General features: G+C 30.6%; 1 protein-coding gene across 1 annotated transcript; it reads right to left on the bottom strand.

The window, feature by feature from the left end:
* Positions 1 to 9,466: 9,466 nt before the first annotated feature.
* On the bottom strand, positions 9,467 to 10,863 carry scu (scully). Its single transcript, XM_065507765.1, has 2 exons — positions 10,707 to 10,863; positions 9,467 to 10,470 (listed from the first exon to the last, which is right to left on the bottom strand). The coding sequence occupies exons 1-2, from the start codon at positions 10,713 to 10,715 to the stop codon at positions 9,712 to 9,714; spliced, it is 768 nt and encodes a 255-aa protein (XP_065363837.1). The 5' UTR covers positions 10,716 to 10,863; the 3' UTR covers positions 9,467 to 9,711.
* Positions 10,864 to 11,879: the final 1,016 nt, after the last annotated feature.

Below are 11,879 nucleotides of genomic sequence, written 5' to 3'. Positions count from 1 at the left end.
ATAAAAATCGATATTTGGTGGGAAATATGAGTGATCACAGATTATTGTCCATTTTCGTCTAGGACCTCTTATTTACGAAATATAAGTGATTTTAGATTTCTCATATAAAAATCGATATTTGGTGGGAAATATGAGTGATCACAGATTACTGTCCTTTTTCGTCTGGGACCTTTTATTAACGAAATATGAGTGATTTTAGATATTTCATATAAAAATCGATATTTGGTGGGAAATATGAGTGATCACAGATTATTGTCCATTTTCGTCTAGGACCTCTTATTTACGAAATATAAGTGATTTTAGTTTTTTCATATAAAAATTGATATTTGGTGGGAAATATGAGGGATCACAGATTATTGTCCATTTTCGTCTGGGACCTCTTATTAACGAAATATGAGTGATTTTAGATATTTCATATAAAAATCGATATTTGGTGGGAAATATGAGTGATCACAGATTATTGTCCTTTTTGTCTAGGACCTCTTATTAACGAAATATGAGTGATTTTAGATATTTCATATAAAAATCGATATTTGGTGGGAAATGTGAGTGATTGATCACAGATTATTGTCCATTTTCGTCTAGGACCTCTTATTAACGAAATATGAGTGATTTTAGATATTTCATATAAAAATCGATATTTGGTGGGAAATATGAGTGATCACAGATTATTGGCCTTTTCGTCTGGAAATATTAGTGATTTTAGTTTTTTCATATAAAAATCGATATTTGGTGGGAAATGTGAGTGATTGATCACAGATTATTGTCCTTTTTCGTCTGGGACCTCTTATTATGAGTGATTTTTGATTTGGTTGGATATAGTTTTATAGACATTTCTGAATGCAAATACCTATGTATGTATATCGTTTTGAATAATTCAGTTTGTATGAGATTTAAATTAACAAAAATGTTGAATGAATTACATTATGAATCAATTCAATGAATGAATGTGTTTGACGTCCTAGTAAAGTATTTTTTACAAAAATATTACAAAGTATATTTTATTATTTACTCTAAATTTACTATGATTCCTACTTTTGCAGTAATTAACATGCTGTATTTGTTGAGATCTTCATTTATTTCTCATGGTGATCATTTAAGTTGAATGAATGATGTTCAGCATAAAAACTTACATACCTACATATCTATATATATTTACGTCAATCACGAGCAGCACGAGAAAAAAGAAAATATAATTAAATCGATATAAAATGAAAAAAGTCTATAAACAAATCAATGACAACATTCAATGTTATCTAAAAATGAATTAATTTGAAAAACACAACAAACAAGATCGTTTAAAGAAATAAAATATAAAATTAACTATATACATATATTGGAACGAAGAAAAAAGCAATCTATTTATTTAAATATATAAAAGAGTAATGTTACTGAGTGACTAACTGATACAACATCGCCCAGTCCAAACGCAAGGGGGACTATAAGTTCCCATAAACCTATTATGTAGATCCACTAAGAAGGGATTTTAGGAAATTAGAAGGTTTAGAGGTTAAAAACAGTTAGATTCAGTAACCTTATGTCACTGAACTAATATACATAGATACAAAAAAAAATTTTAAAATGGGTAAAAATTGTATGTAGGTACTTATTTGCTACCAATGTATCTTTTAAACCAATAAAAATAAAAAAAATTTTAAAATGGGTAAAAATTGTATGTAGGTACTTATTTGCTACCAATGTATCTTTTAAACCAATAAACATAGAATTATATTTCAAAACATTTACTTATTAAAAAATAAGAAATATGGGTTTGATACTTTTTGGAAATTCCAACAATTAAGGGGTAAAAATGTTACTTATGTTTTGTACTGTTTTCATAAAATAAGGAGTGAGATCGAAAAATTCTTAACACACGTTTTTCATTACATTTTTTAACCCAAGTATTATTTGAATTTTTTTTTGATCAAGTTACCTTTGAAAAACATGTCAGTTATTATGTGTAATGTCAATTATATTAATTTTTTTGTTAATCTGATTAAAATGAGTGACCAGAAAGAAGTGCGTACTGAAATTATTAAATATTTTCAACAAAACCCAACTTGGTCTTACAAAAAGTTGGCCAAGCATACAAAGGTCTGCCGTCAAACTGTTTCCAATGTTATTAAACAGTACCGGGAGAACTTGTCAGTTGATAGAAAACCTGGTTCAGGTAGAAGGAATGGTCCACATGATGTTTCTAAAGCCAAAAAAATAGAACGCATTTTCAAAAGAGCTCCCAACACATCCGGTAGGAAAGCAGCCCGGTTAGCTCAGTGCTCGGACTATTTGGTACGAAAAGTTAAAGCTAATGCAGGTTTAAAAACATACAAGGCTCAAAATGTTCCTGACAGGAACGCTACTAAAAATTTAGAGGCCAAAAACAGAGCACGGAAATTGAAGTCAAGTTTTATAAAAAAATATTCTTGCTGCATAATGGATGACGAAACGTATGTTCTGGCAGATTTTTCGCAACTTCCAGGTCAAAAATTTTATGTTGCTGATGCTCGAGGGAATGTTGAAGAAAAGTTTAGGACCCAAAAGCAGACAAAATTTCCCAGAAAGTTCTTGGTATGGCAAGCAATATGCAGTTGCGGCAAAAGAAGCCACTCATTTGTTACAACGGGCTCTATAAATACCGAAATTTACATCAAGGAATGTTTACAAAAAAGGCTGCTTCCATTCATAAGACTTCATAATGTGTCCACTTATTTTTGGCCTGACTTGGCATCCTGTCACTATGGCAAACAAGCCCTTGAGTGGTACAAGAACAATAATGTGGTATTTGTACCAAGAGAGGCAAATCCTCCAAACTGCCCGGAGCTAAGGCCAGTGGAGAGATATTGGGCTCTTGTTAAAAGAGAATTGAAGAGTACAAAAAAGGTGTCCAAAAGTGTGGTAGATTTTAAACGGAGATGGACTACATGTTCGAGCAAAGTGACAGAAAGCACTATAAAAACGTTAATGGAAGGGTTTCCGAAAAAGGTTCAAAATTTCATCACTAGTGATTAAAACTATAAAAATAATTTTTTTTGTAAATTGTAATAATAATTTCAATCAAATAAAAAAAAAATTAAAGCTGTAAGTTTAGTGGTTTCTTTTTTATAAACATATATGTATGTTAAGAATTTTTCGATCTCACTCCTTAATAGCGGTATTCACAATGTAGAGTACTTGGCCTGGTAATGTAGTAAAAGAGCACAATATCATGAAACTAAAAACAAAATATGTACATTAGAAATTGAAATGTTTGTCAATAAATAGCTCTTCTGCTTTTTTACTAGGCCAAGTACTCTACATTGTGAATAGCGCTAATGTGTTTTTAAAAATTGATGTAGATAAATGATTATTTGCTTAAATCAAATTTGTAACATTTCAATGGGTACAAAAAAGTAAAAACTCTTTCATAGTTTTACTATGATTGGTGTAGCGAAGTGTTTGCTAGTAGTAACAACATACAATAAATACAGAAGACTAATAAAACTGTTTGTTTGTGAATAATTTGCTGTAACTTAAGTCAAGTTGATTACCAAAACCATCGCCGCCACCAGTGCCAGCAACCACTATCGTCAGCACCAATTTACTGCAACTTACATTACACGCGTGTGGTTCAGGTTGTGCAGACAGTGTCCGAGAGTAAAATTAAAAATAAGAACTAAAGAAAACGAAAAAGATAAATAATTTACAACATGCATGTCTCTTGTTGATCTGCTGGTTGCTGTTTCTCCTGTCTCATGCACACGATTTTGAATCACAGCCAAATGGCGCCCACACAATGTACGAAGATATTTGTATGTACGTGAACGTGTGTGTATATGGAGATTCAATACCAACAAACAACAAAAGCATCCAAAGAACTATGCAAACCATGAACCGCCCAGCCAACAGTCCAACTGCCATGTAAATTTATTTCTCTTTAAAACTGAGCATTTTTATAAAGTGTGACAGCAGTTTTTTTTGTATCTTGATCTCTTTATTATTTTTGGACAAGAATCATGTGCACTATGGAAGGCACAAGCAACCATGTGCGTGTGTCCGTGTAAATAATTCAAAAATGATTCATTTAGTGTTTCTTACAATGATGCACTAGACAACAACTTTATGTTGTATCTTAAAAGTTTAGTAGACACAAAATCTTACAAAGACTTGTAGAAAAAAAAGTTGTAACTTTTCTAAAATGTGCAATATATTTTGTTATTATGTTTAGTCTACACTGTTCTTCAATTTCTAATCCTCTTATGACCAATAACTCCATGTCCAAAAGACTATGGTGTTTGTAAAACTTTGGAAACTATTCATGCTGCTTGCTGGAAAAATAGAAATTCGTCCAAGATGAGTTTCAGTCACCCTTCTATAGAGGGAATTGACTTCAGAACTTTCTATGCTATAAGTAAGAAAGCATAACTTGGGTTGCACTACATGAACAACATGAACAACAAAATATCTAAGTACAATTTCTCACACACAAACTGTTTAAATAGAGCCTGCATATCAAGTCTGAAATTAATGCACTATTCGAAAGCTTTCTAAAAAGTTCTTTTGTGCAGTAAATTACGAAACTTACAATTTTGCTCAGTCCCTTATTATTGAAGCGAACAGTAGAGCAAATATTCCGGAACAGTATCAACAAAAAACTTGATTACAATTTTCCAGAGTAAAATGGAATTAAAACCCAATGCTACGGGTTGGTTTGAAAAAATTACGCTTTTGCATATAAAAAGTTAAATTTTTCTTTAAAAAGTTACTTTTACAGAAGTGTTCTTCCAATTTTTAAATAAATTGCATTAATTATTAAAAGTCTGCTGTGAATCAATTCAGTGTAATTATTCCTGGAGCTTTCGGCATAGTTTTATTAAATCCTTATTGAATTTATTGCCCTTGTAATGTCGAATTCTTCTGAATGATTAGAATTTATTTTGATTCAATCTGCTACCAATTGATTTAACAATTTAAAATAAGAAACAAAAATCACAATAAATAGTTGATCAAATTACAACAGTGAAAAAAGTGCAAAACATATTATTATCGATGTTCTATTAATGCCAACCGCTGATATAAATGTTAAATACTTAAGTTGTAGAGAAACTTAAACTCAAAGATAATGAGAATTATAACCCTCCCTCTCTTCAAGTTTTAAGAAAGTAATAATAAATTGGACTTTTTCTTTCATTCCATCCAACACTGGTTTGGATTTTTTATTTAAAATAAATATGTCCTTAACAAAATATATTGTTCCGTTTTAATCTTTTCAAAACGCTGGTTTATTTCCTTTAAATAAACCGGATACTTTTGATTGCAAATAAAAACCGTTTAGTAGTTTGAAAATTGTAACAACTCTTTATTTATTTAAAATGTACAACAACAACAGAATTAAATAGTCACTCAATGTTTTTTTTTCACGTTTATAAATTCTCAGAAATACAGACACTTTATAATGTATACGAATTAACTTGAAAAATACAGCACACTTTAAGGCACTCAGTTGATGTTTAATAAATAGCGTCTCTGATAAACAGACTCACGACTGCAACCTCTGCCACTATTTATAACACTGCATAACCATCTAGAAAGCTCTATTTCTACAATGTTCCTTAACTGATTATTCGAGTTCGAATATACGGTCGCAGCGTTGCGATCACTGGTCAACTGAAAGCTTTTATTTAATAATGCCCACAGTTATGTTACAGTTTGCTATTACAGCACTTTTATTTGAAAGCATTAGGCTACTTTTAAATCAGCCGTTAAAATCGTTATATTTGAATTCAAGTAAATTTTAGATTTTGTGCAATTTTAAACAACCGACAAAAGTTTAACAAAAGTTTTTCTAAATTGTATAAATTTGAATTCCAAAAATTTACAATGAAATTCAAATCTTTGGAACAAACGATGTTAAACATAGTTTAGAAGACAATTCCATTAATCTATCGTTCTGTTTCAAAGTCACACATTTACACAACATTTATTTTTAATTGATTTTTATTTCTTACTAGCTGAAAACTATACATTTTGCTGTTTAAAATGTGCTGCATTTCTAACCCTTTGATAAAAATGAGGGTGAAACGTGTATCATATCTTCGGGGTTGTAGGGCAACATTATTTGAAAAGAACACGTTATACCCTTACAAAGTACATTTGGTTTAGAAAAGAACACAGAGAAGGTTAAAATGGAGAATAAAGGCATCATTTATGCCAGTTATAGAACATTATAGTGTAAACAACAAAGTTTTTTTTTACTTCGAAAATGTCGAATTTTGTGTCAACAAAGCGTCATATGAGGGAAGTTCTACTTTACTTCTCTAAGATTATGTTGAATGTGTTCCATTGGTTTCAACGTGCGAGAGATGGTTCGTGCTGTTCAGAAGTGGTAATTTTGACACGGAAGACAAAGATAGCCCAGGCGATTGTTATTCATAATGATTTTCCAGAGTATAGTAATCGTAAATGTCAAAAAGTGAGCGCAATATGACAGTTCATTTTACAGTTAACCCTTTCGTAAGTTCTATCGGTCTTAAAAAAAACACCATTTATCTTTTCTGAAAAATATGAATAAGAGAAGGGACAAATGGATTTAAAAACATGAAAAAACAGCTAAAATGTTGTTTAGGGACATTTTGAAAAACAATACTTTGGAATGTCTCTTGCAACATACAACATACATACATTTCTACTACAAAACATTAATGTCATTTAAAATTCTATAATTTAATTTATTCTTCCACAAAATGTTAAAATTAAATTCATTATTGGACTTTAATATTATTTGCCTCCAAATTAATAATTAAAATTTGACACTAAAAGTCTATGCGATGTTTTAAACATTTTAATAAGACAAACTTTAGTTTGAATTTGTTTACAAAGGAAGTATTTTCGAGAATGCGTTTGTGTAATTTCATGTTTGTTTGTTGGTTTGTTTCTTCGACAGTATTTGTTTTCATTCTGTTTCATTTCACACACTCACCAGCATGGATTTTCAAAAAGTGACTGAGATGGTGGTGATTGTGGTGGCACATTCTAAACATTATTTTGTTTTTGGTAACTGCTGGAGCTGATGCTTAAAATTAATGTTTATTTTTTATCCTTGGTTTTCTTTCTATACATAGCTAGGAGTGTGCTTTCGAAATTTGTTTGTTTGTGTTTTTGTCTATATGCAGAGAGCGATATTTTTTTAGCTCCTTTCTAGGGAACAATTAAAAGGTCAAATGGTTTTTATGTGTTTTGTTAAAATAAGAGAGACCAACAATTTGGGTTATTTTTAAGACAATCATTTATGGTATTATTAGAGATACGAACTTGAATAGTTACACATGTTATCTAAAGGGTTTCTATTGTAATTTACATCTAATGAAAATGTAAAACGCAATAACAGTTGATTTTAATAAATTAATTTCTAAAAAAAACAGTTTTCTTACAAATCGTTTTAATATTTTATGCGTAGCTTTGATAATCATTATATCGTTGCTTAAAACACTAACGCCGCACAGTGGCTCATTATCGTTTTTCATGGGCCAAAACTCTGTAACTTTTGAACCTATAGAGATATTTTAGAAATTTTTTTTTGATGGACAGATAACTTCTTGAATTTTTCTCCAGTTTTAATTTCATTAAAATCATTAAAAAAAAAGTTGAACTTATAATTTTTGTATAGCATTTAGTATGAAAATGCAAATTTTTATGTTTTTGATTCAGCTATACTTATTAAAAAAAGTTATCAGCAGATAAAAACAAGTAAGGAAGTATGTTCGGCCATGCTCGACTATATAATACCCTAGACTATAATTTATTTTCGTGAATGATTTTCGGAAGAGGGCATTATATGGGAGTTATGGCAAATTATGGACCGATCGCCATGAAATTAGGTGGTGTGATTTATGTCTATATGAATGTTATTAAAAGTATTTAAAATCTAAAAAGTCCAAAAAGGACTCCAATGGTATAATGGAGGATTTTATATGCGTAGAAAAAACTAAAAAAATAACTGACAAATTGGATATTCTTTATCATGTCTTACTTTCGATTTCTCCAACATCTATAATCAGCAAGAGAGTTTTTTCCAAGTCGAGTTTTATTAAAACTAAAGAAAATTATTTACTTTTTAGTTGAATTGTTATGTTTTGTTTATTTTTTATGTTTTTGTTCTTTTTATTAATAAAATACTTCAATAAGTACACAAAATTCGTGATTTAGTTTCAGTTTAACATTTAAATAGAAATTATTCGGTTAATCGAATAATTTAAAATTAACTGATTAAATCTAAACCCCGATTAATTATTTGCTCGATTAACCGATTAAACTAGAAACCCGATTAATTGAATACCCTAGTATTAGTACTCCCTCTCTTGCAAAGATTCTCGGCAACCACTGAGGTAAATTTGCAATGCTTTCACTTACTTTTGAGCAGTTGATTACATTTTTTGCGGCATCTATTAAACTTATCACAAATGTCCTTCTCTCAGAAATGTTAAATTATTTTCCATTTGGCATCTGAACACAAAGATCTTTAAAATCACGTACAATAGACTAAATTATTATTAATAAAAATTGGAAAATACATAAAATGTGTCCTTTTAACATGAACAAATTCCAAGAAAAATCTCAAAAATTTTAGGCATTCGGCGCAGGTCTCTGCGATAACACATTTATTTTAGGACATTTTTTGCTTGAAAAACAATAAGAACCATTGTGAAATATTAGGACATTATGACAATATGACATGATTGTGAATTGACCAATTGTAAATGTTTCGTATTCCATACAATAGCTTATTAATTTTATCCCGAAAAGAAATGTAATATTTATTTTGGTTATATTTTCAATTTTTCGATTATTTTGTATTTGATGAACTTTATAGTTTTTCTTAATTTTAAAAAGAAGAACAATTTAAATGATGTTCAAGTTTACTTTTCGTTTCAAGTATCGTAGTATGAAGCACCTTTCCTGAACCTTTTATTATTTTACACTTTTATTCGTCACTGAATGTGTGTATCCATACTTCACTAAAAGTAAACGGTCGAATATACTACTGCAGTGTTTTGGGAATTACTTTTTATTGTAAGTCCATTATTTTGTAATATTATTGAAAACAAAAATGATTCTTTACATTTTACTATTTTTTAAGCAAATCGGCGAGAGCTAATCAATAAAATCTATAAAAATTAAGAGATAACATTCTCACATACCTTAATGCCAGCAAATCTTGTATTTTGTCAATTAATGCTTGCTTAAATTGTAATTTGCTTGCAGAACTTTGTGACTCTTATTCGAAGTCACAAGCTACAACATAAAAGTAAAGAAAACAAAATCTATTAAAAGAATGGCAAAAACAATACAAATTAAAATCAACAAAAATCTACTTAAATCAAAACAGCGATAAAATGAAACAAATGCAAACCCACCTGTGAACGAGAACATTGTCTGCAATAGTAAATATTTGCTTGATAATTATATTGATAAGATGATGATGACAATTCAATTTTGGTTTTGATTTTGTATGAAAATATGTAGATATATATTTAATTTAGTATAATGATCCTTTTGAATTGAGTTTGTTTTAAAAACACGAGTTATTTTGCTTGGCAAATAACACAAAGGACTGATTTTTGTAGAACTTAGCGTCTATAACAAAGAAAATTTTAAAATAAATGCAAAACTTTGTAAAAATCAAAAAAGTAGACAAATCTGAATATTTTGAGAATTTAAAAATTAGAATTAACCTTTTTAAGGTTGCATGCGGAGGGCACCATCAATGCGGATAGTTTCGCCATTCATCAAAGGATTTTCAAAGATGGCCTGCACCAAGTGAGCATATTCGGATGGTTCGCCCAAACGTTGAGGGAATGGAATGGACTTGGCCAAGAAGGTGCGAACCTTTTCGGGAAGAGCAGCCAACATGGGAGTGTTGAAGAGACCAGGAGCAATGGTGCAAATGCGAATACCTTGAGTGCTCAAATCACGTGCAATGGGCAAAGTCATACCAACAACAGCAGCCTTGGAAGCGGAGTAAGCAGCTTGACCAATCTGGCCATCGTAGGCAGCAACGGAAGCGGTGTTCACAATAACACCACGTTGGCCATCTTGGTTGGGTTCGTTGGCGCCCATAAGACCAGCTGAAAGGCGAATCACATTAAATGTACCAACTGTGTTCACCATAAGAACACGGGTGAAGTCTTCCAATCTGTGGGCAGCATTTTTGTTAAAGTTATAAGTACGCACAGCGGTGGCAGTACCGGCACAATTAACAGCCAAATCCAAACGGCCAAATTTATCCTTGGCAGTTTGCAGAGCAGCTGAAACATCCTTTTCAGAGGTTACATCGACGGGAACAAAAACAACATTGTCTCCCAATTCTTTGGCAACTTCATGACCCTTAGAGCTACCCAAATCAGCCAATACAACACGAGCTCCTTGTTTGGCCAAGCGTTCAGCGGTGGCACGACCCAAGCCAGATGCTCCACCAGTAACAAGAGTAACAGCGTTCTAAAAATAAAACAAAATGAAAAGATAACAATTATAAAATTTTCCAACACCATTGTTCTAATATCTGCATATGTATGCGAGATAGTATGATTGTGTAATGCCCTCAAAACAACAGGCACCAGGCGGTAGGTATAACGGTATAAATATGATGATGGACTTTGTACTTTAACACTAAACGCAATTAATTTTGTGAAAAGAAATCAACATCTTAATATTTTTAAACCAAACAAACATACCTTAATCATATTTGATGACCAGCTTGAACAATTCACAACTAAAATATAAAATTTAACAAAATTAAAATTTGCAACCCACAACAAAAACACCGGTTGAATGAAAAAAAAAGTCGAGTTGGAAAACAGATGAGCGGTAAATTATTTGAGATGGAAATTTACCGATAACTTTTTAGAGGAGCCACAAATATATACCGAAGAATACAGAGTTGTATTTTGTATGTATGAAAGCTTTTTTAAGGCAGAATTAGTTGTGTGGTATCGTAACGTTATGTAGTCAACTTTTTAAATTAATGTAGAAAACAAAACTAATTTTAATAGTTGTAACCTGGCCTTTACAGATGCAAGTAATGCATTAAACACATTCAAGACAACAGGCTACACGAACACAAATTCTGCTGGCCGGAGTTGCAGTCGTTTGTCAGCTACTGAATTATTTTAAAGACGACAGTTACAAAGTAAACAGCTTATTTATAATTCAGTGGTGCCACTTCAATAAAAAATAACCGTACAAAATTCCAAAGTAATTAAGATTTAAACAATTATTTTGAGTAAACATATATATATGGTTATAATTAATTATGTACCTGTTATTAATTTACATCAATATGGTTATCAAAAACTTCTCTTAATTAAGTAAAAAAAACATATTTTTTTTAAGCACTCATTTGATTTACATTTTTTGTTATATTAGCAACACTATTTCTGCTTTGTATGTGTTCCATGCATAACTGAACACATTTATACGTTTGCACTAACACAATCACTATGCATGTGTAAATTTACACAATTGTGTTTAATAAAAAAAAAATAGTATGTGACTAATTATAATTAGTTATAACTATGTAACCTAGCGTTTACATGCAAGTAACATTTCAAAAACTATATGCATTCAAATTTAAAAATATGAATTTAACAAGTTTTCCCCAGAAATGTTTTATTTTAAAATTGTGGTAAACTTTATTGTCATTAATAAAAATAAAAAAAAAATGTTCAAGCCACAAATCTTATATTTTTATTGGCGACATCATTTTCCTTCTAACATTTAAAAAATTAACGTTTACTTGCTTGTGTAGACACTCAAGCGACGTGTTGATATTTCAATGTATTTTTTTGAAATTTTTGATAATTCCAACAATTTACTGGCCTGTGTGAATAAATGTAGAGTTAGAGTTG

The sequence above is a fragment of the Calliphora vicina genome, chromosome 4, assembly GCF_958450345.1.
Source record: "Calliphora vicina chromosome 4, idCalVici1.1, whole genome shotgun sequence".
NCBI classification, from domain to species: Eukaryota; Metazoa; Arthropoda; class Insecta; order Diptera; family Calliphoridae; genus Calliphora; species Calliphora vicina.
This window is presented reverse-complemented; position numbering and strand designations above follow the sequence as displayed.